General features: G+C 40.2%; 1 protein-coding gene across 1 annotated transcript; it reads left to right on the top strand.

Moving 5' to 3' along the window:
- The first annotated feature begins 776 nt into the window (after window positions 1-776).
- On the top strand, window positions 777-19,185 carry LOC133997415 (estrogen-related receptor gamma-like). Its single transcript, XM_062436987.1, has 8 exons — window positions 777-832; window positions 4,821-5,072; window positions 5,192-5,349; window positions 6,663-6,779; window positions 11,447-11,557; window positions 12,689-12,871; window positions 18,565-18,834; window positions 18,941-19,185. The coding sequence occupies exons 1-8, from the start codon at window positions 777-779 to the stop codon at window positions 19,183-19,185; spliced, it is 1,392 nt and encodes a 463-aa protein (XP_062292971.1).
- Window positions 19,186-25,046: the final 5,861 nt, after the last annotated feature.

The following is a 25,046-nucleotide window of genomic DNA, read 5'->3' as shown; positions in this document are numbered from 1 at the left end:
TTAAACCAAATAACAAATTGTCTGAAACACAGCAGATATTTTATGAGGGTTTTTTTTTATGGCAAACACAATTAAATTGTCAAATAAGGTTGTAATTTAAATTCATAAAGATCTTACAAATGTGTACCACAGTTGGATAGAGTTTTTATTCCAAAGCATTTGAAGGAGTATATAAAAGCTATCCCCTGTTAAATTATTACTTTTATATCAGCCAGAATCATAACAACAAAATATTCTAATACAAAATGTGAATTTACCTTCTACATCCCCATATAAAGTTATTCCTGTCAAATAAAACCAGTTAAATGCCCAACATCCACCTGCCCTAGTGAGAGGCCAGCTCTCATTGGCTCAGGGGAAAGCCAATCCAGTGTCAGCTCGGCTGTCTGGGGAGGAGAGGCCATTCAAATAATGTGGCTGGATATTCATGAGGGCCGGGCTTTGCTAGGAGACCCTTGTCACACAGCCAGCTAGTCACAACACTCTGGACTTCAAAGGCAGACAGTGGCCCGGTGGCTGTCGGTAAGACGTGTGAGTGACAGGAAGTCAGACGTAGGGACAATGAGAGGAACTGAGACTGTGAGACAACAGAGAGGCCAGTAGATGGAGATCAAGTTTGGAGGCAGAATAAAGAGAAAGAGTGCATTGAGATCTATAGAGGCGAAGGAGAAAGGAAAATAAGAAAGAGGAAAAGACAAGGTGAGACAGACAGAAACAGACATCCCCGGACACAATCATTTTTTTTCTCCTCTTCGGAGTATGGTGGCAGAGTGCACATGGATTTAGTCGACCTTTACCTCCCAGAGTGTTTCACCTACCACTCTGACACAGAGTAAGTACTTTCTCACTGCAAAATGAGTGTATAGAGCACCAAGTGTCACACAGGTGTGAATGGAGCTGATATTGTATGTGATAAGTCATAATGATTGACAGTGTCTTCATGTGATTTTCAATTTGTAGGACATTGTCTCTCTGTGTGTTTATGTCATAAATGTTTCTGACTTTGCCAACATATTTATCAGAGATTTCTGTATTTGTGTGTTGGTTTCCCACTTGATCTCAACACTTTAGAGAACCTGGAACATTCCCTCTTACAGACTGTAATCATGCCTAACACATCTGTATACACTTCCACAAATATTTATCACATAAATGAGCTGTGTGAGTGTGAGACTCTGAATCATTAGATAGGATGGAGAAAGGAAAGGATAAGACTAAACATTTACAGTATTTGCAGTATACAATCCAGTTTACCTTTGAGGATACAGAATTGACCTTTGCACATTTATTGAGATTTAAATCTTATTTTAAATGGATTGCACATATGTCTGTGCACATAAACACATTTGTTTTGCTATTATTTACTAGGCCTGCTTGCACTTAAAGTTACTGCTATGTAATAAAAAGAGATTTTAAGAGGTGTTAAAATGTTTCCTTTTGGGGCAGTTTGGTTAAATATTTCCACAGGTGTGGAGGTGTGTTTGCATTGCTTACAGGTTGCCATTGTTCAACCTGTTTGTTTGTTGATAATGATGAGGTAAGGGTAAGGTCAGTTTGGAGGAAACCAGTCCTGGAGGCTGTAAACATCTTCCCTTGTGAGCGAAGCAAATAAAAGCCTGTGAAAAGATGTAAGAAGCAGCCCAATTTAGTTTTTTGATTGCCTTTCTTCTCTGTAATCATAAAAAACCCTTCACAATCATCACTGCAGTGCTTCTATCAGCTGTGGTATAATCGCTTGCCTTACTGAGAACATCTCATTGAGCATTTTAGGATCGAAATGAACTTTCTTTTATAGTAGCAGAGAAAGAGAAAGGTGACTGCGAGAAGGACAGAAAGGAAAACAGACAGAAGCAGACATGCGGATGATGTGCAAGTTAGGTGATTGCTGGTGACACAGACAACCAGATAAAGAATGGCAGAAAAGACGGTGACGGCCGCAGATGATCCCTTGCGTGGCACGCAATCCATGTTTCCAGAGCCTGCGGGTCCATGCCCCAGGCATAGGCTCCTCATCTCCCAGCTAACAGCTTCATCCAAAGCCCGACTAAGGCTCTTACGGCTGGCTGGGGGTGCCACTGATCCCTGCTCATCTCCTGCTGGCTCATAAGTTAAAAAAAAACAAACAAACTCTACTGAGACCCCACTGACCTAAATAGCTGCTGAAAAGTTAGCATTGGATATTGCATTTATTGAGAGAATCTTATTATTATTTTTTTACTTTCTCAAGGGCTATTTTTTGGCTTCTTATACCTCTCTGTCAGTGTTCCTTACTTATTTTTTCTTCTTCTTCTTTTCTCCTCTTTTTCTCTCCCTCCCTCCCTCCCTTCCTCCTTCATCCGGTGGGGTCATTGTCTGCATTATGACTCTGCTCATTTGAAAGTGAGTGTTGCCTTCTCTCTTGTCTTTCAACACCCGCAGGTTAATGAGCCACAGAACTGCCCCTTTCTGTCTCTCCCTTCCCGGCTTTTTTTCACACTCCCTCTATCTGGCTGCCTCTCTCGTAATTTCCTCTTGCCTCTCTTCTTCTCTCTTTCTGCTTCTCTTGTCGTTTCACGCTGCATTTTAGCCTTTGTTGCCAAGGTGCAATTAGGGTTGTTTTGGATACTGGGACACAAAGGGCTGGGTAAGGTATGATAACTTTGAATACCCATTAACACTTACACACACACACACAACACACACACACACACACACACACACACACACACACACACACACACACACACACACACACACACACACACACACACACACACACACACATTCTCCCTGATTTATCCCTGCAGCATTGGCTGGACGTGCTGCACCGACCGTCTTTTGATAGGCTTTTATGTGGAGTTGTAGATTAGTAATCTGTCAAAGTGAATATCACATCACATCTGATCACCCCACTCAAATGCCATTTCATTATGAAAGCAAAACGCCAACAGCCACCCCCCCACACACACCCCACTCTCCTCTTCCTCCCTGTGATGCATTATAATGGAGCACAAAGTATATCTCACTCTGTACCTGTCACAGACTTGACACAGCGATATGGACGGCTGTGATGGATAGCCAATAAGGGTACCAGTGACTCATTTTAAAAGGAAACTGTTCACTCTTCACTGTACTGTTTTTATAGTCTTCAAAGTGGATTGGAGAGGTAAGAAGTGGAGTGGAGGGGCGGGGGAGTTTAAAATGGCCTCAGATAATTAATTAAGTTTCATAATTAGCTCTACTTAGAACAGTAGAGATACTATAATAATGTTGCTAAAGTTGTCTTCTACTCTCCCTTTTGTTGGCTCGCTCTCTGTATGTTTACTTGTTGTCAGTCTTTCTCTTATCGTGTCTGTCTTCGTGGGTTTGTAGAGGGGTCAGTAGCGCGTGGCCATGGTTTACTCAGGGGGTGGTTAAAAGCAGCCAGTCTCTTTGCCTACCAAATGATTGTGGCTGAGAGAACACTGATTTACATGGCAGGAAACAGACCGACTTGGACATTCACCACAGAGGGCCAAGATTAGAATGGGAGAGACGTCTACAGTGTGCCACAGAGAGAGACAGCAGAGAGTTTTTTAAAGTTGGCCTGGCGACACACAGTTGCATGCAAGTATGTGTTGGGGTGTTTATGAACACACATGCTTTAAAATGTGTCTGTAAGTGTGTCTATGTGTGTGTGGGAATGCGGATGAACTAATTGTGTGTGTTCGCAGGGAGCTTGAAAATGTTCCCGAACACGTGCACACATCTGAAGCGTGTCTATGATTTTTATTTTTACATCGGCACACAAACGTCTGACGCCAGGACGCGAGCGTGTTTTTTCTGGATGTGTGCTTAAGCGCAGATCACATACCCGCGAGCCTACTGTACACCTCAGCTGGTTTCAGATGCTTTTTTCTCCTCTGTGTGGGGACATAGAGACTGTTGTGGCCACATCTTGATCCAATAATAGAGTAATGATAAACACTTTGACATGCAGACCTAGGAGTGGAGTACACCAGATACTAGAGAGAAAGATACAATAAATGATTATAAAAGGGGTTTCACAATGTATAAACACAAGTCTGATTTGATTTTCCATTTAGAATACAAAAGAATTTATATTTTTTCTCTCCTTAATGTATTAAAAATGTTTGTTCAAGTCTCAGTGAAATAATTTTTGCCACATTTTCTAACAACTAAATAGCTGCTAACTGTTGTTACTAACAGGTTGAGTACTTATATAGACAATGAGACAATAAAAAGCGGCAAAGTGGCAGAAAAAAACAGACAAGAAAGACAAGCAAATTTGGATTGAACACAATGGCGGTGATGATACAGATGATTTCTGGTTTGGCCATTTCCCTAGGTTTGCTTAAGCAATCTCCTCCTTTGAAAACAAAGCAGTGTAATAGACAACAGCTTTGCATATGTGGGAAATCACAAACGGCTGGTTTAGATAGACTGGGATGGATGGATGGATGCATGAATGAAGGGATGAAGAGACAGAGAGGTGGATGTAGTTGTAGCATCTGAAGTTTGATGGAAGAAAAAAAAGTGTGCAGACCAAATCAAAATACACAACTGTTCTTCTTCGAGATGATACATGAACCCGTACATACATAGAAATGGTTTCTATCTGTGTAAATAATGCCTGCCTTAATCAAACTAGTCACAGCCCACACACCTGAAGGCTAACTACCACTTATTAATAATAATAACAATACCAAGGTAACTCATTGTAGTATAATGCTGACCTGGAAGTCCGAAATATCTCATTATCATGAATATGGAAAGCTGCACACACAATCATATATGTTAAATCTTTTCCTCATTTTTCCTCTTTGTCCTCTTTTCTCCAGACTTCTGGGCAGGATGTCAGTGAGGGGCTTGGACCCCACTTGTCCCTCCTCCATAAAGCGTGAACCCTCCAGCCCCAGCCCCAGCTCTCAGGGTGACGTCAGTCCAGCACAGCCCAGTCCTGGAAGCTCTTCCTCAGACACAAACTCCAGCTACGGGCACCTGACAAAGGCCCATGGTCTCAGTAACGGGCTGGACTCACCAGGCCTCTATGGACACCCAGCAGTGTTGGCCAACAATGGAGGAACTAACAGGTTGGTGTATGCATCACTATGATTATATGTTGCCCTTAATTTATGATCGTAAAAGGGAGTATATTCTTCTTTATTTCTCTCCTTAATTTTGTACTTTCTTTCTTTCTATTCCTATCCAGGAGGTTTGGAGAGGAAGAAGGACAAGTGAAGTGTGAATTCATGCTGGGCTCAGTGGCCAAGCGGCTGTGTCTGGTGTGCGGTGACGTGGCCTCAGGGTACCACTACGGTGTCGCTTCCTGTGAGGCCTGCAAGGCCTTCTTCAAGAGGACCATCCAGGGTAAGAAAGAGGCAAACAAACACACATTCATGCACATGAACATACTCTTTTTTATACTTAGTAACAGAGTTTATTGTGCATGGCTGATAATGCCCTCCTGCATCATATAAACTTGTTTTACAAGCAACATGGTGAGATGCAGTTGTACCCTAAGCATTTGTTTTGGTATAAACAAGCCCTGATCAGTTAGCTCACAGCTTCCGCCTCCTGCCTCTTAAACCACAGAAAGCCTTTAAATAAAGACCTGTTTGCAAACAGCTGATATGCGGTTAAATTACAGCGCATCGTGTATATAGTCAACATGTGTGACTTCAGGCTTAAAAGCCTGCGATAACATATAGTACTGAATGTATTCATTCTCTCCAGCCCTGAAAGCCGTTAGCACGTTAGCAGCGGGAGCCAGAGGTGCAGGGTGTATGTTTTAAAGGGATTGTGCTCTTTTGATTTGCACCCAAGGTCAAGGACAGGGCAGGCTTTGTTGAGTTTAGGACTCTTGAAGTTGGCTACTGTAGGTGAGTTCAAAAGTCAAACTGCATAAGTGGCTGTCAGTTCAAACTGGGAGATCTGATATCTAGCTCATCAGATACTTCCTGTTTCTGATCGAGGGTGGCAGCTGATAGCGCCTGCCAATGGCTGAACGCCATAAGCCTTAATGGGCACATTTGGATGCCTTGGCTATTACTCACTTAGGTGTTAGGATCATGTGTTTTGGATCTGATGGCACTGACTGTGAGCCAAAGTGAATAAATACGCATTTGTATGTTCTCAAGAATTCAAACTGATGCTCGAATAATTTTACTGATGATGTAAGGTTTATTTGTTACATAGTCTTAGAAAATAACCCTGAGGATGTCAAGGTGATGGCATCAGGGTTATCTCAATTTCCGTTTGAGACCACACATTTATAACAGAAATCCAGAGTTACAACTTAGAGGTGTGAGGTTTATAAGACATAGTGTTTACCAAATAGGGAGACTCTGGCAAAATATTTTAGCCTGTTGCATTATGGGAACTTTAGGATCCAGTGTTTTTGGAGCTTCACTCATACTAGGAATTAAAAGTTAGCATATCTCTGTTGCTTTGATTTGACTATTCTTTTTATTAATCTGTTTCTCACTAGCCCTCCAACTTTATAAAAGGGCAACACTAAATCACTTTAGTAGGCATATTTTTTTAAAATGTACCTTTTAATGAAAGAGCTGTGAACCACAATATGCAAATGAAAATGTTGTCATAGACTGTAATGTTAAATTATTGTATCATTGTCTCCATAGCAGTTAAAACATGTTATCTTCTCTCTTGTTCTCCTCTAGGTAATATTGAGTACAGCTGCCCAGCGTCCAATGAATGTGAAATCACCAAGAGAAGGAGGAAGTCCTGCCAGGCCTGTCGATTTGTGAAATGTCTGGCTGTGGGGATGTTAAGAGAGGGTGAGCAGAATTCACTTTCAGACCTGGGTCAAAACGTTGTTTCAAACACACTGAGTTGCTTTTTATGGGATTGATCGGTTGGTTACCTTGGCAGGAGTTCAAACCTCGTTTTTTATACAACTGAGACGGAGAAAAAGCACCCAGAAGATCAAGGCTTACAACGGTCCAAGTGGGGTGGAAACAATACTAGGATTATTTCTTCACTTTATTACTGACACCCTACGATTACCAGCTGACACTCTCTTAATGTTTCACCCGGTAAACTGGTGATGGCATGTACTGTAGTTGTGAAACTTAAAACCTTTGACAGTTAAACTTCAAGCCCTGTGTGCCAGCTGTGATGTGTGTGCATGTGTAGTAAACACAGACCTGAACAATGCATAGCGTCTTTGAGAGGGAGGAGGAGGACTACTAACTATTCAGTTGTGTCAGTATTTGTTTCACCACCGTTCCTCCAAAATAGCTTCTGGAAATCTGCCAGTGTGTGTTTTCAAGTGTGTTTGCAACACTGCAGCAACTAGTGAAATAATGGAGGGAGTCGTTGCTAGGGGTTCCTACTTAGCAAAAATTAAGACTTTTTTAAATGTTTGAGGGAATTTTACTGAGAATGGGGCAAGCAAACTAACCAACCCAAACCATTGCTTTGTGATTAAACAATAATGTTTTTTTCTAATTTCTGAACCCTATTTATAAAACTTTTAGTGTATTCCAACCACAATACCCACCAAATAAAAACATATACCATATTATTTTAGTGATGAATTTCAAATTGTATTTAGTTAATTTTCTGTATGTAATACTTCAGTATACAAGCTCAAAATTGCACACTGAGTACATGTTCACGTTCCACAGAGAGTCGGTGACAGCAGTCAGGTCTGACTGTGTGCCTGTCCGGTGACATATTGTTGTCCAGATTTAGAAGTGACTCAAAAAGGAAAACATTAGTGACCTCCTACTGTACCAACCACTTGTTGCATGCTGTGTAGGGCCAACTGATGATAATAAAAGTGGAGGGCAGATAAAGCCTCGGTGGATGTATATGGGTGTTGGGTAAAATTTAGAGATTGAGAGATAGTTAATGTAAAGATGAAGCATTTAACTGCTGTTGAAGTGTGAAGAGGGAAAATGAAAGCTAGCTAACTATCAGTTAGCCGTTGGAAAATTTGTTTGCACCGTTAATTCAAAAGATGTATTTGTACAAGACATATTTCATAACTGTCGTTTCTCTTTTGGGTAGAGCAGTTAATAGTCAGACAGAGGATGGTTAAAGTAAAGTTGATGGTATGACACAGTTAACAGGATTAATTAGCTTCCTCCTTTTTGCACAAATTTGTGGGTCCAAGTTTACCAAATTTGAACTCAGTGTGAAAAATGCATGCAGATGTTACCTTTTCTCCAACCTTTCCCCCATGATTGTGGCAGTTCTGTTAATAAATGAATAGATTTTGCCACCAAATGTTTGTTTTAAACCCTGGTGTGACCAGGCCTCTAAACAAGGCCCCCGTTAGCCAAACTTATTTGGCAGAGAAAATGAAAAAGAACAGTAAAATGATTACCCAAACTGTATATTGGTTATATATACAATATTTATATTTAGTAAATATGTATTGACATATATTTAATTTAACTTAAAATCTCTTGATATACACAATCTCTTTTACAGGAGAGACCTGCCCAAAATAGCAGTGTAACATATGTATCACAAAGTCACATAAAAACACATTCATTTACAACGATCACATCTAACACAACAAAACAGATGTGACTAAATTCTTGATTCCTTCCTTTCTTGCCCCGTCAGACCTTGTTGTAGTAATGTGTAGTAATGATCTATTTTCCCAGATCAGCACTCACTTTCATGAGTACAATGTTATTATAACCAGTAGAAATTATAGCCAAAACTACAAACATAAGATCCCAGTTGTAATTAACCAGAATTGTCCTTTAATGCCACCTATTCATTTCTATAGGCTACACACACAGCAGCATCTGTTTATTGCTGTTGTACATTTTCACAAATGTGTGTGTGAGTTACAGATACAAAGAATTATAGCATCTTTACACGTGTATCAGTTTGTATATATGAGTTTGTTTAAACACATCAGTCTGCACTGACATTTATGCACACACCTCCATGTGCTTTTGTGAGAGAGTGTGTGTGCGTCTGCCCTTTTTCTAAATTAGCTGCTTTTAATAGGGTTGGGGCATCAACAGCATCCCGGTCCGCCCCTCAATCCCCCTCTCTTGCCACCCCCTTTGCTTTCCCTCCCCCCTCGTAAATTCCTCCAGATGCCTTGTGGGATTTCTGGACCTCCGTGAAATGCGAACTGCCCCTCGTAATTCCCGTCGTAAGCGCCCTCGTAACGCGCTTCATCGTGTCTCGTAATGCCCCTCTTCCCTGGAGAGGCCGCAGTAAAGCCTGAGACAGAGGAGCTGTGAGGTTTAATGGGGAGAGTCAGTGCCGTATTAAATACACAGCTAAAAGACATATAGACCCCAGGCAGGATTTGATTAAGCCATGTTTAGTGCTCAGTTCGACAGTTGCTGTCGCTTCTAAAGGCAGTAAAAACATGTATTTTAACAAAATGGGTTCAGTATTTTAAAATTGCAATTTATCCGACGCATGCAGTTGTGTGATACTGTATTTTTATGGTTTAACAGTTTATCTTTCCAAGAAATATGGGCACTGGTGCAGAAATACCTTTCTCTTCTTCATTGTCTCACTGGCTTCCTGCTGGCTGAAGCTACTTGGCCTCAGATGTGTTAATCATACCACTAATCATGCCATTTTAATCAGTATTCTCAGAAAAGCACCAAAAAAGAACACAGGGACTGTGTGTGCTTTTTGCTGCCGATTTTCCAGAAACCGAGGGGTAGGGAATGTAACCGATGCAGTAGTGGTGCAGGCAGCTATGTGTACATTTGTCACAACATCTGAGAAGAGCGTGGGATTGTTTATAGTGAACACATGCTGGTGGTGGCAGCAGAAACGAAGAGGTGGGAGGGATGCCACCGAACACGGTAACCTGGATCATTCTGGATTGGCGGTCTGATGTCCATGTTTCTGATCCTGCCATTTTGGGAACTTGTAAATCCCCTCATGTGAAGACGGCTGAGTGATGAAAGAGGCAAAAAATAGATCAATGCCTATTGAACTCTGATGGGCTGTACAGGAGAACGGGGAGGAGGTGTGTGTGTCTGTTTTGTTATCCACCAAAGCTATTCTTGGCCTTTTGGTTGTCAGCACATTCCACCGTGAAGAGTTACACTTAGCTCTGATATGTGTGTTTAACTGTCAGATCCAAACACACACAAATACACCCGCACACGCTTTCTCTACATATCGAACCGCTGCAGTCGTTTGATGTAATCCAGTGTTTGCCAACCGTTTGTGTTAAATCTGATGACAACACACAGAGAAGCACTCCCATCCCGTGGCGTGGCACCTGCCAGGTGGCCAGGCTAATCCACACTTACTATTTGACCGGCATCACCAGAGGGTTAGGGGGCATTGAGCTTACCAAACCAATCTCTTCCATCCTTTCAAGTGCCAGCTTAATTCACCTTTAATTTAATTCACCTCACAACACAAAACTGTCAGAAAATGTGGTCAAAGGTTGGTTGAACACTTGTTGTATGTCAGGTTGCTGTGGTGCTAAGGGATGGAGTATCACTGTGAGGTGTCAAGTTGACAAATAATACCCTCAGAGTGTCTTTTTCAGATCCAAGTGCCATTATAGATCTATTTGGGGCCACTATGGCCATTTACACTATAGATCAGGTAATCCAACACCACTACTGAAGGCTTCCTGAGTCACATTCACACTGGCTGGACGACTGTGACTCAGTACATGTCTCTCCTCCATAAGCTTGAAACCAACCAGCTTTTCTTCTTCTAACTGCCACCTCACACACACACACACACACACACACACACACACACACACACACACACACACACACACACACACACACACACACACACACACACACACACACACACACACACACACACACACACACACACATGCTCTTAAAATCCCTGTCACCATGGTGACAACTGTGCCACAATGCTTGTTAAGATGGCCAGTTGTCACCAGCTGCTCTGAAGTAGTTGGGTCATGTTACAGGATGCGTGTTGCTTTGCCAACATTAGACTTGTACCATTCAGTCTCCTTGAGATCATCGGAGGGCGGATAATTGGGCAACATCCTGATGGTTGACCGATTCCACGAAAGTACGCTTGGCATGAAGCCTCTCAATGATAAGAGATTACCTGTTTGAAACTATAATCAGTCCGAATGTCTGATAGAATTCTGCTACTTTTGGATGACACTGCTTCCAAAATCTATACAAGATTCAAACGAATGAACAATTTATTAGGATCTCCAAATCTAAGATTATTTAAGTAGTATTTAAAGTAGCACCATATGAGTTTACTGTCTGAAATCTAACAATCTAGACATATTTTACGTTTAATCCAGAATTTGTTTTTTTCATTAAATTCAAATGACTGAAATTTCATTATAAGCAATATTTATATTGTCATATCCAATATGAATGTAGGTTAGTGTTCATTTCTGTTCATTTCCGTGTATGTGTGTGTGTTCAGATTGTAACTGCAACACCAAATGCATCATCAATGGTATGTGTTTGTGTTTCTGTAGGTGTGCGTCTGGACCGGGTTCGGGGCGGCAGACAGAAGTACAAAAGGAGAATAGATGCTGAGAACAGCCCATATCTGCACCCACAGAACACCTTACCCCAGAAGAAAACATGTAAGTGTACAAAAGTTTATATTAACAATGGTGCATTATGAACCCAACAGTACATGTTCAGTAATCACTATATATTAATGGATTACCTGAATTGTAGCTCTGATTTTATTTGTTGAGGTCTGAGAGTTCAAAACAATCAAATCATGTTTTCTGTGTTGTTGTTAGTCGTGACATTTAGTCATTTTTATAGCCAGTATTTGCTAATGAGTTGGCATTAATCAACGCCAGCTGTAATTTGTGAAGTGAGAAGTGGGACGCTTTGAAATGCTCTAATGGACGTCTTGTTTAATTTGCAAAGCAAAATGCTGTCGTCCTGTGGATACCATGTATCTCCAAAACTTTTCAAGAGCTAAGAAAAACAACCCCATTTACATTTTTGTTACATAATGCAGTACATTTTTCAGGTAATCCTCTGGGGTTTTGAATGGTTTATTTAGCTTTAGAAGTAGGACAATTTTCTCAACCTCATAAAGGAACACTTTAAGGATAATTATGGTATTTTTCCACCTTATTTTGGGTCTAAGAGACTAATGGGGACAATATTTTTTTGGAAATGGTCCAGTATTGAGCAAGATCACGTCAGCCTGCTGCCGCAATATAGGCTGCGATGTAATCCTTGGGGGCAATGACGCCAGTCACTGTGCGTCCACCAAGTGTTTGTTTTTGTTGCTGACAGGCTCAGATTAGCTGTCTGTCGCAGTATTATGGCTAACTGCATAGTGAACCGCATTGGTATGCATTGGTAGGAAAACAAGTCAGCAGAAATTTTTTATTAGGAGTTGGCGGCTATTGTTCAGCTGTGACTTTATACATTAGCCAGAATCTCTGCTTACTCAGAAATTAATGGACATCACTTGTTGATTGTGTTTTCTTCAGTGCGTGAGCTTGAATAAATCACACTTTTGATTACACTTTTGGAAGTACTGATCTTGAGGAGATTGCCTTCCAGTACTTTGCACCATATGTATGGGCTGAATAAAAAATAAAAAATTCACTTGATGATTTCAAACTTCTAACTTTGCCTCTGTTTCTATAGCTGAAAGCTGAAAAAGGGATCCTGACTTTAACCAGATTAAATGAAGGTTTATAATAATAACAATAATGATGTTACAATTCCTCCAACTTTTTCAGACTGTGTTGGTGGTGTGGTAGAGAACAAGGTGGTGTCTTTGCTCCTGGTGGCCGAACCAGAGGGCATCTTTGCCATGCCGGATCCCACCGTGCCTGAGAGCGACATCAAGGCTCTGACCACACTGTGTGACCTGGCCGACAGAGAGCTGGTGGTCAACATCGGCTGGGCCAAACACATCCCAGGTAGGAGTCAGTCTGTCAGCTAGTCAGTCTCTTGTTCGCTCATATCATCCACCGCAAACAAAAGCATCATATTATATCTATAATCGGATCAGAGGGGGGATTGTTGTGACTTGCAGTTGCCAAGACGCTTGTTTGATGCCCAGAGGAGAGAGGTCATGTTGGTGTGCGTGTGCGTTATCTGTCAGCCTCTGTCTGTGTAATGTGTGTGCCATGCCCTTTACTGGCCAGTGTGTGTTCCTAATATATCAACCAGATGACCAGTGGCTACCTGGAAGTTTTAATTCACTTCCTGAGCTGCAGCCGTCTTCTCTTCCTGTCTGAATTACGGAAATCCTCCTGACACTTGGAACACATTGAGCTTCAGTCTGACACGGCAACAGCGGAAAGGATGTCCAGAGTGTTTTTTTTCCCTTTGGATGAGAGTGTGGAAAGGAGAGGGGAAGTGCATTCTGACAGCTTAGTGGGATTAAAACATTGGTATGCTGGTATGTTGACGGTTGTAATAATGTGTGCTGTTTAGGGACAAGGCTATAGAGGTTTAAAGCGCAGGTCTGGTTCGATTCTGGGATTTTGAGACATTTACACTCATTCAGGAGCAAATGAGACAATTCATATTTTCCTTATGTGTTTTGGGTGTGATGGGCTTGAAATGAACAAACCCTCCAAAAGTTACAGTCTGTTGAAGATTTGTTACGATAAAATATATGTGACCTGAATTAATTAAATAATTAATGACTACCAACATCATTAGATTAGTGCTGAAATGATTAGTCCATTAATCAACTGCTCAGTTGACAGAAAATCAGTTAATATATGGCCGCATGCTGATTATTGTCATTATCAAATTATATTTTCATCATTAATCATTCAGTGTATAAAATATCAGGAAATAGTGAAAAATGCCCATTTCATTCTTACTACATACATCATGCACATTGAAGTCTTTTCATATCTAGTTTTATCCAACCAATAGTCAACAATCCAAATGTATTTAATTTACGGTGATAAAGCCGACAAAAGCGTACCTTTTTATTACTTAAATGGGTAATTGATTATCAAACATGCTGTGGGTTAATTCTGTCTTGATTGGATCATTTGTTAATCAACAATCATCAATTGTTTCAGTACAAAAGGTCATTTGTTCAGTGAAAATGCCGACTCCAATGTTTTACAACATTGTAAATTGAATATATATTTGTATTATACTTATGATTATTTGTCAAATTTCTAGACATTTCATGTATTAAGATCACTTTTTACAGTAGCCATAACCAACTCATGCTGTTCAAATACACATAGGTTTATGTTAAATTCTAGTATAGACCCGAAAGCTTCCAAACAGACCAAATATGGCTGAACTTTAGTGAAATAGAATTATTCACAAGAAAAATAGTCAATAGTCACAGAGTAAGATGCATTTTTCAACTTTTTCTACCCCCTATTTAAAGCTGCAGTGAGGGACTTTTACCTTTAAATGGATGTCTGTTACATTCAAGCCCTCGCCATTCAAGTTCACACAATGCTGATTAAGCAAATCACGGCCTGTTAAATCTATTTGAGTTTTTAAATCTGGTGTCTGTGGTGACTTCCCCGCGTTTGCACACCAGTAGTGATGCTTTTTACGTAAACCAGCAACCCCGTCGCGTGACCACTGTGGGGACCAGCTCATATAAATTCGTCAAGGGTTTGCGGCTCTGTAGATACAGGCTCCAGCAGTGACCAGTCTAAAACTTGTCAAACTGCTATTTCAAAGATCATTTCTCGATTTCTTCTCTCTGTCGTCTTCTTATCTGTCTTTATTCCTAACTGAAGCCCTGCCTGCTTTATCAGGCATGTTTATCCACACCCAAAACATCACCAGGGAGCACCTGGTTTTTTTTGTTGATGTCTTGTCTCTGAAATGCTTACAATACAAACAAGCAGGTGTGTGTGTGTGCTTGTATCTCTACTATATTTGTCCCCACATTTCTTTCTACAAATTGGACATGAAGCAACCATTTGAGTGTGCGTTGGTGTTTGGTGTCCCTCATCAGCATTTCCATTGTTCTGTTAGAAAAGGAGGACGACCATTACCTCCCCCCGAGGCTGCTGCTGTCTGTCTCTTTCACCGGTTGTCGGCTCTTTGCTGTCAACGCACGAGACAGATGGAGCCCAACTGATGGGTGTATTTGTAGCCCTTTGCCAGTGGAGGGTTTGGCTGTGAGACCCAGAAAGCCATGTTTTCATTTTCATTTCGACTGTCAAGCTAATCCTACTCAAACTTTTGTAAATGTCACAAATAATAAGATAAAAATGCAACAAAAGGTGCACTCGCATCAGGCAAGTTGAGGTGGATGAACAGACTTATTGAGCTGCTGTGATGTGCAAAACTAAAACACAGCCACTTGGGAAACATTACCATTAAAATTAGCATGCTAGCCGGTAGCTCTCAGTACAGCCTCACAGAGCTGCTAGCGTCGCTTTAGACTCTTAATCTTGTTTGTCTCTTTTTGTCATCATTAATGAAAGTTATGTTTTAGGGTATTTTGGTTGCGCGCTTGTCAGACTATACACAGAATTTATTTTCTGCTCACATAGCCTAATGAGAATTATATTTAGACTAAATGCTTAATTATTTAATAAAATGTGTGATTACATTAATCTGTGATGAACTGTCTGTGATAAGATGTATCACTGTAAACATTTTAAATTTCTAGTGAAGGTGATGACTGAGCTGTCTACCACAAACCCACAACGTCTGTTTTATTATACAAAGACTGAAAAAGAAATACAGAGGCAGAGACAGAAAAGGGCAGATAAAAGATGGGAAGAAAAGACAGTAATGGGAAAAAATTAGAGTGACAGAAGATAAAATGACAGAAGACAAACTGAAAGGAAGGGACAATAACATCATTCAATTTTGGGGTGGTAAAATACACTGAGGCAGCTTGGCCACTGGGATGCAAGAAAACAAAGGTTCATAAAAAAGACACATAGAAATAGAAAAGGGATATTTAAAAAAGGCTGCTTGTTCCTAGCAGCGTAATGGCCATGTCACATCAGCTCTGGATGAGTGGCAGGCCACACGGCCCTCATCGCTGGGAGAACTGGGGTCCTGGGCAAAGTGGCCCAGGCCATCTGAGTTCTTTGCCCAGGGGGAGGTGAGTGTGATGGGGCTACTGTCCTGGCTGCTCCCCCCTTCTCCGTGTCTGCTCTTATCAGGCAGATTGATAGTGATGTGGTCTGATGTCTGAGGGGCCAGACTGGCAGATGAGCTGGCTAAAGACCAACTGCCCTCTTTGCTTTTGGCCCTTTTCTTGACTCTACTGCAAGTTGGCTATCAAATGAGTGTAAGAGACAGAGCGACTATGGTGTGACTCTTATTGTTGATATGATATAACTAGCTCTGCCAAGACAACTGTCCCTTTAAATCAACACTCCTTAATGCCCTCAGTGTCCTTTGCTTTGACACACCACTTGTCCCTTTATAATGTGGGCTTTTCTATTTATTGAAGGTTTAACTTGTCCTTAAAATGTATCAATATATTGCCTGAGATTTCATCACACACTCACACAGGTCTCTGTCCCTGATCAATGGTCCAGTGCCAGAATACCGATCCCTATCGGCCAATGAAATTTTCCACAGACAGCGTTTCCAATCAATCAGGGAGCGATAGTGGGGAAATGGGCGCCACTGACGTACCCACAGTGATTGTAAAGAGCAGTGGATCCTGATAACAATCACTGATGGTGTCAAAAATACAAACACCTCCCCCTCCTCCCCTCGCTCTGTAAAATCATCTGTTTAATTACAGTAAACGTGTGTGTGAGTGTGTGTATGCAGGTTTATGCAAGGGACGTGAATGGGTTTAATCATGCTCCTGTTGTGTGTAATTCTCAATCAAAGTGGGTGTGTCCCTCAGAGTGTAATTAAATTCACCACCTATTTACTCCCCCTGTCCTTTGTTATGCCCTCTGGAGTGTGACCTGCTGAATCATTCTGCTGCAAGAAACCTGCATTATCAAAGATATTAAAGGCACATCCACTGTTTAAACATGTCACAAGGTTTCATTAAAGGGGATTTTCTATAGTTTTCTTATTGTCAACAAATGTTATGTGCAGATCCAAACCAAAAATGAATCGATCCTACTTACAAGTATTGTATGTATATCCTAATCCTGATATATCATATTTCACCGTGCCGTAGACCTTCATTGTTGTCCAAAAACTACAAAAAACATGTCAGTGAGCCACACCATTGTGCTTGGTGACATGTTCTTTGACTACAAAGATAACAGTTACAGTAGTATGTTTAGAAACAGCTCCAAAGATTAAAAGCAGCGATAACGTTTTCAGTCTCTGGAGAATAGTTTTTCGTGCTACATATCACAACCTCTTGACTTTGTACTGAAGTTCTTTGAGAAATTAACATTGTAGTACAAAGTCAAGGTTGTGATATATAACACAACAAGCTAGTAAAGCGACTGTAAATGGAACCATTTTATGGATCAAAAGTGAAGTCACTAATTGTAAGAGAAGTAGCAGGTATAAATTTATCACAATAACTGCGGGTTGGGGGATAATTCTTTGTCGCTTCAAGTGAAAATTTAAAATTTGAACATTAAAGATCCTCACCAGTATACTCTGATTTAAATCACACTTTGTGTCTGATATGGTTTTCTCCCCAAAAATTAAATGTGTGTGTGTGCGTGTGCGTGTGCGTGTGTGTGTGTGTGCGTGTGCGTGTGTGTGCGTGTGTGATTTTAAATAGAATGCCCTCATAGTCTGAGAGATAATGTTGTTTTTCTCCTTAAAGCTGCTATAATTAAAGTCTTCATCCACTCAAAAATGTGTCTTACTTCTTCAGTTCACTGTAAAGTCTATTCTCAGTGTCTGTGCACTGGATGCTTCAAGTTTCCACATCACACTTGTATAGGGTCATATACTGGACCACGATTGGCTCCAAACTAGTTGTGATGTCACAAATCATGCTCGTAGGTAAGAAGAAGAAGGAAATGTATTTATATAGCGGTTTCCACAGACATGAGTCACAAAGGAGTCACAAAGAGCTTTACAGGAAGAAGCAGAAGATGTAGTGACCAACACAGTCACTTGTTAAAAATATACAAAGATTAAAACAAGGACATAATGTAAGGTACATGCCTTAAACTCGGATTTCAGTTGAGCTCAGAGAAACTTTCCTCCTTCAGTGGATGAATGTGAAACAGCTTCCAGATGAAGTAATAAGAAGTAAGACACATTTTTGAGTGGATGAAGACTTTAATTATAGCAGCTTTAAGGAGAAAAACAACATTATCTCTCAGGCTATGAGGGCATTCTATTTAAAATCACACACGCACACACACGCACACGCACACACACACACACACACACACACACACACACACACACACACACACACACACACACACACACAACAAACAAACAGTAAAAGAAGGCTTGGCAGACTGGTCAGCAAAAACACAAAGGAGAAAGGGAGCCATTGTGTGAGAAATGTGAGAAATTCAATATGCTCAGTATGTGCACAAATAGAGGTACTTAGTGGACAACACAAAAAGGCTCGGACAAGCTGCCACTCTGGATTGCAGTGTGTTTTCAGCTTGGAATTTTTCCTCAGGCAGCAATTTATCCCAAAAAGATTGCTAGCTGCAGTGTTTGTAACTGGTCCATTTTTATCCTCCTCTGTTTCTAGGCTTCCCCTCTCTCTCACTGGCAGACCAGATGAGTCTCCTGCAGAGCGGCTGGATGGAGATTTTGATCCTGCGAGTGGTGTTCCGCTCACTGGCGTTGGAGGACAAGCTGGTGTACGCCGAGGATTACATCATGGATGAGGAGCAGTCAAAGCTGGCAGGGCTGCTGGACCTCAACAACGCCATCCTGCAGCTGGTGAAGAAGTACAAGACAATGGGGCTGGAGAAGGAGGAGTTTGTGGTCCTCAAAGCGATCGCTCTCGCTAACTCAGGTACAAAGTTCAGCGATTAGACTCCTTTTTCATTTCTATTTATCTTCAGGTTTTGACCACTTAAAAGATTTCATTTTTAATCCCTAAATTCTCTCTCCTCTAATAGACTCCATGCAAATTGAGGACTCAGAGGCAGTTCAGAGACTCCAGGATGTCCTTCACGGGGCCTTACAGGACTATGAGGTCAAACAGCACCCAGAGGACCCTCGGCGAGCTGGCAAACTGATCATGACCCTTCCTCTCCTCCGTCAGACGGCTGCTCGTGCTGTCCAGCATTTCTGCAGCATCAAACAGGACGGCCGCGTGCCTATGCACAAACTGTTCCTTGAACTTCTGGAGGCTAAAGCCTGAACTGAACACAGACAGACATTAGAGTCGTTCTAAACTGCTAGGACGACAGGAAGTGAAGGATAACGGGTAACGGTGGGGTTTGACACCATGTATTTGTCCATTTCAGCTTGCATTTGACTATAACGTTTTGACTTTGCAAGCGCCGGAAAGTATATTCTATAGGCAAGCAGTCGGAACATGTTTAGAGCCGCACATGTCCTCCTTCCAATGAAAGTTTGAATAGAAGTTAATGACATGCATTTAGCGTCTGGTGACAAAGATGTTTGTGACACTGAAATAAGTGCATTGGCCCGCTTCAGACGTTGAAGACGGACGACCAGAGAGCGTAAAAACAGAGGGATTGCCTTCTAGAGATATTTACAGTTACATGCCAAAAGTAGAGCTTCTTTTGTCAAACGACCACCTAATACTTGAAGATCCTCATGGATTATTTCATCCGTCTCGAAGCCTGTTAATATGCATTCTAGTGCATTTAGAGAGCCTTCTATGCTTTCATTTTATTTGTCCTTTTTGTATAGAGAAGGTAAATGTGTCCGAAGAGTTAAGTCTTGCCAAAGAGTAAAGACTCATACTCATAAAAATACCAGCAAATGTCCACAATAATATAATGTGGCCTGTAAGACATTCACATAGACCCGCATCCCTGCTCTGTTGTGTATCGCAAAAAAAAAAAAAAAAGCAAAAAAAAAATAAATCTATCTATTCACTACATGGGACACATTCATATATAAGGGAAGAGATAATCTCATGAAATAATAACCGGCCTCCTTATTTTTGCAGACAATTTCAGGGAAAGAATACTTAACACATGTATGACAACAAAGTGATATTTATTTCTGTTGTTTTGCTGTTTTTTTATTTACTAATGTGGCATTAATGAAGAATAGATTCAAGCAATTACAGTGGATAATAATTTTTAAGAAGATTTTTAAATTGTAAGATAATTTTTTACTAGCTTCTCTGCTACACTTACAGCACTGATACCTAAACCATATCATGAAATTCAAGAAAACGTGATTATAAGTGGAGTACGTACTTGAAGACCATAATGTCGTAGAGTTATGTAGACCCATAGATATAACTTTAACTATGTAAAATGGCTGCCATACTGTATAATCTGGAGTAGGGAGGCGCTTGATGTCCTTTCTATGGTAGAAGTCTATGTATAGGATGAAATTTGTGCACTACTTTTCCTTTTAGCCATAATGTTTGGGGATACTGGTGATGGCCCTTTGTTAATCTGTTAGTGTGTTTTGTGTGAAGAATAGTTATATCTGAAATTTGCCGCACACATTAAATGAAGGGATTAAACTCGGGAAGGAATCTCAGTACAATAAATAAAAAGTCTCCTTATTTTAGTCCTTAATAACGCAAGGTACTGTGACACTAAGGTGTGCATATTTTTGTGACAAAAGTGATCAGATGTGGCAGCAATATGACGGTTTAAATGTATGTTTTGATGTATATGTCTTATGCCAACAGAGATGTTTGAAGATGCAGATAAGCTTTGTTTGGAAGAGCTGCGCCATGCTATTTCATTCTCAGGTGGATTCTTTGGGCAATAAAGATGATCCCCTTAATGCAAAGCTCATATCATCTCAGTGTCGTCTTTCCCAATAAAGAGAATAACACTCTTCACACACTTCATTAAGAGCTGGTTAAGTGGGCGCAGTCTATTCTACACTGTGACAATGGACTGTCATTTTACAAGTAAGGCCCATTTAGGCCATCAGAGCCCAGTTGGATGGAGATTTATAATTAACAGCCATACTGTAATGAAGTCTAACAGTGGCTCAAGGGAGTGCTGGTCATCTGATGCTTGGTGAGGCTGACGGAGGCCAGAGCAGCCGACTCATCGCTCTGTCATACAGTGATCCTGAGAAAAACAAATTCCTCCTCCTCATCATCATATATTTATAGTTTCAGGTAACAGTTAATATTATTTTGATCAGAAGAAATGTTGAGCCTGAAGGTTCATAAATAATAGTTTGACAAAACATTCTTCATTCATTCACAAGATATTCTGACGCTTTCAGCAGCATTTTGTTGCCTTCATCATCTGATTTACTCTGTTGTTATGGAGCATGAATTTGTATTTATAGATAATGATTAAAAAAGAACTATATTAAGCACTTCCTTCATAAATATGATACATGTATTATATTATACACACTTGCTATAAATATTTCACTGGAGTTTTTGAGAAAGAAATAAATGCTAAAATACAGCTTACAGCTACATTATATTGCATTTAAAAACCATTTACTAATTGATTAGACAGTATATTTCATACAAATGCTAAAAAGAAGGCGTTTAAAATAAAGCGTTGGCAGTATTTCTTACAGTTTGATCAATCTCAACATCGTGTATTACGCCACATTTGAAAATGTAATTTAACCCATATCTGTGAACAGCGATGCTCTGCCTTTATTAGACTGGTGATTGAACAAGCAGATATTCTGCTGGGATTACATGGTTTTTGATTGAGTCTACAGTCGATAAAGGAAGTATTAACCGGAATGACACAGCTTTCAGTGGCAATCAGACACGACTGGCTCTGTAACATGAAGCATGTGATGTTATTTATATGTCCAATGAGAAAGAAATTGTATATTCAGTTGGGTATCTTCCATTTTTAGTGTTATCTGAGTGAACACAATGATGTAAATATGCCACTTTTAGTCAAATGAATATCATGTTGTGAATTTGTTCTAGGATTTTGGAAGGGAGAGAGGAAAATCATACTGTAAGGAATAAAGATGGATGAAGAGATAGAAAGACAAAGCATTATTGAAGTGAACCCATTTGTCCTTTCTCCCTCCCTATCTGTCAGCAGAAGCTAAATAATCACTGTATTTACCTGTGGTTAACACTCACGGAGTGCACACCAGGGATTTGGAGCAAGGTGGAGATTTTTCAGCACATCAGCCGTCAGTAAGTGAGTTAGTGATCTTGAGTGATATATCCCTGCATGTCCCTCTCCTTAAATGAGTTAGTATGTGTCTAGCGGCCGTGTCGCCCAGGCACTTTGGTGATGGATGAGGCCCAGAGGAGATGGGCTGTAAAAAAGGCTGATTCTGGCACTCAAGGGTGAGATCACTTCCTCAATAAAAAAGCATTGTCCCGAATCATCACGGCAAGGTATGAATGCTGATTAGGGTATTAGACGGAGGAGACCTCATCTGTAAAAATAAATCAAATGAGCTGTTAGTTAACGGGGGGGGGGGGGGGGGGGGGGGGGCTCTTATACAGAGCTGTAATGTCTGGAACTGGGGTGTAGATTCAAAAAAATGTATTGAATGGTTATCTGTTTTTGTTTTTCTATTATTATACAGAAAATGTAGTTTTCATTCAGGTGTGCTGCACTTAAATAAAGATCACATGGCTTCATCCTGTAGCCCTCAATGAACCTCACGTTTTAAGGTAATATTAATGTCAATAAAAACTAAATAATAATTAACCCACAAAAGTTTGATTTTTTCCTGATAAACAGCATTTTTCTCTCATCCTAAAAAAGATGTATATCTATTAAAAAGCCAATAAAATAAACTTTCTTTCCAATATACACTATTTCAGAAAGGAAGAAAAAAAACATTCCTTCATTGGATCAGGAGTCTGAGAAATTTATGATGCTACTGAAATAAGATATTGTCCATTGTCCGGCACAACATGGAGAATCATGGTTAATTCATCTTCTTTTAGGGTTAAGAAGAAATGTTTAAAGCTAGTCCTGATCCAACCCCCTCATTTCTTCCCAGGATTCCACACGAGCTGCTCACACATGTAAAAGTTTTATGCCTTCCTGCGGCGCTTCCATGAACACCCTGACAAAATGTTACCAAAGCTGCTGTTCTACCTCTTGCCTGTCATTCCCAATCACTCCCCTGCAGCAGATGGACAACTGTACATGTTCAGTTTGAGGTCACTTGAGGACAACATGAAGAAAGTTTTGCACATCACGGCCATCAGCTCAGTGCTGCTTTGTCTTTACCAGGAAAGACGAGTGTTAAAATGGTGTCAGGTGCATGTGTGTATTTTTGAACATTCATGCACGTGCAGCTGTTTACAGTTTTGGCATGACAGTAGCACAACAGTACCTGAGGGAGCACTGCAGCTGACAAGCAAAAGGACATTTCCCTGACACTGCCTGCGACAGCACAACATGTAGCAGCTGCTTAGCGCCATCATGTGGTCATACAGCTTACTGCAAGGAGCATCGTTTCGTGCTGGTTTTGACAATGAGCTCATGATATTCTCAGACAACTGACGACCATACAAGGTGTAAAATTGTTTGGTAGGGTAGAGAGAGAGAGAGAGAGAGAGGGTGCTTGAAAGTGTTAATTTATAATAAATAGTATTGTCAAAGGTCAAAGGTCAGATCTCATCCATCACTTTTAATTAAACACACTACTGGTCAAAGGTTTTACAATACACCAATTTTTCAGTTTTTTCTAGAAATGTACGTAGTTTAATGTTTCAATGTATAAACAGCTGGAGTTAAAATAAATAAATCATGGAATCTTTTTGTTTAACAAAATTGTATTTAAGTTATTGATTAGCTGCCTTTTGCAGATATAACAGGTGAACGCACACATTCTCGACAATGGAAAATAAATATTGTTCGGAAAGTTCTTAGTTCTTGACAATCTAAATGGTTTGTTTTGTTTTACCTATGGCAGTTTACTGCTTACCTTTGTTCATTGAAGGTTTATTCACTGGTTTTGAGCTGCTCAAATTTCAATAAAAATAGAAAAATGTGTGTTCTAAAATGTTTGACCAGTAGTATATATGTTATTATCAAATTCAAATCCATATCTAACAGGCAAAAAAACAGGACTTTTAAATAAACACTTAAGGGCCGTTGATATTTCCATTTATACACAACCCCCAGCAATTTTAGCATGGCTGTTGGAGTCAAAGACATACCAACACGAGTATACTGTAGCAAATATTGGAAATAGATCCATATTGATCATTACATGTGGATTAAGACAGTTGTAATATGAGCAAAACATAAAAGCTTATATAGCTTCAATGTCATTGTTGAAAGAAAAGAGAATGCCCTCCAGGCTTTCATTATGAGATGACTGATTTAGCTAATGAGGTAATTAAGATAATTAATCATTACTAATCAGATTGAATTTGTAGCTGTTCTCATATAATGGAAGGTCACAGCAGAGGAACTGATACACAGCATTTCTGCTTGTAGCCTTTGTTAAAATACATAATTTTCTGTTTTGTATGTGGACAAAAATATTGTGTAGACTCTTAAATTGCAGCGCTTCGCTATAGTAGTCGATGTCCTACATGATAAGTTTACATTTTGTATTGTTGTTGAGGTTATTACTGTGTTCATAAAAGTGTCAACACACAGACAGCAGACAGAACCATGTTGCTGATACACTGCTCTGTAACATTTATCATGATGGCAGGGCATAAAAACTGAAATGATGCATCAGTTTAAAATATAGCAGTACCTAAAATGTGACACATTATGAGTTAATGCAGAGAAATCCTCTGTTCAGATACACTCTACAGAGGGAAAGCGGAGTGTGTGTTGCTCAGGGACACTTCAGCAGGTCAGATGCTTCTTAACAACTTAGGTTCACTTCTTATTATAACACACTGAAATCCCACATGTGTCTTATGCTACATCATACTATAATGAATAATAACATTTTGTTTAGTACTGTGTCCTTTACATTATGTACACAGTGCTGTCTTTATACTAGTGGGGTTCACACATCATCAGCTGATTTTAGTACATATTTACATACAGTATAGACACATATTCTTATAAGAAAAGACACAGTACACCTGAGGATCAGACGGGTGATATGGCTGCTACCATGACTCTTCAG

The sequence above is a fragment of the Scomber scombrus genome, chromosome 17 (genome assembly GCF_963691925.1).
Source record: "Scomber scombrus chromosome 17, fScoSco1.1, whole genome shotgun sequence".
NCBI classification, from domain to species: Eukaryota; Metazoa; Chordata; class Actinopteri; order Scombriformes; family Scombridae; genus Scomber; species Scomber scombrus.
The sequence above is the reverse complement of the archived record's forward strand: the minus strand, read 5'-3'. Positions and strand labels throughout refer to the sequence as shown.

What these genes read in the sequence shown, in the direction of transcription:
- LOC133997415 (XM_062436987.1), top strand. Translation starts at nt 777, where the DNA reads ATGGATTTAGTCGACCTTTACCTCCCAGAGTGTTTCACCTACCACTCT. An exon ending in TGTGGGGATGTTAAGAGAGG is followed by an intron (nt 6,780 to 11,446) that starts GTGAGCAGAATT and finishes GTGTTTCTGTAG; the next exon opens with GTGTGCGTCTGGACCGGGTT. An exon ending in CTTACCCCAGAAGAAAACAT is followed by an intron (nt 11,558 to 12,688) that starts GTAAGTGTACAA and finishes CAACTTTTTCAG; the next exon opens with ACTGTGTTGGTGGTGTGGTA.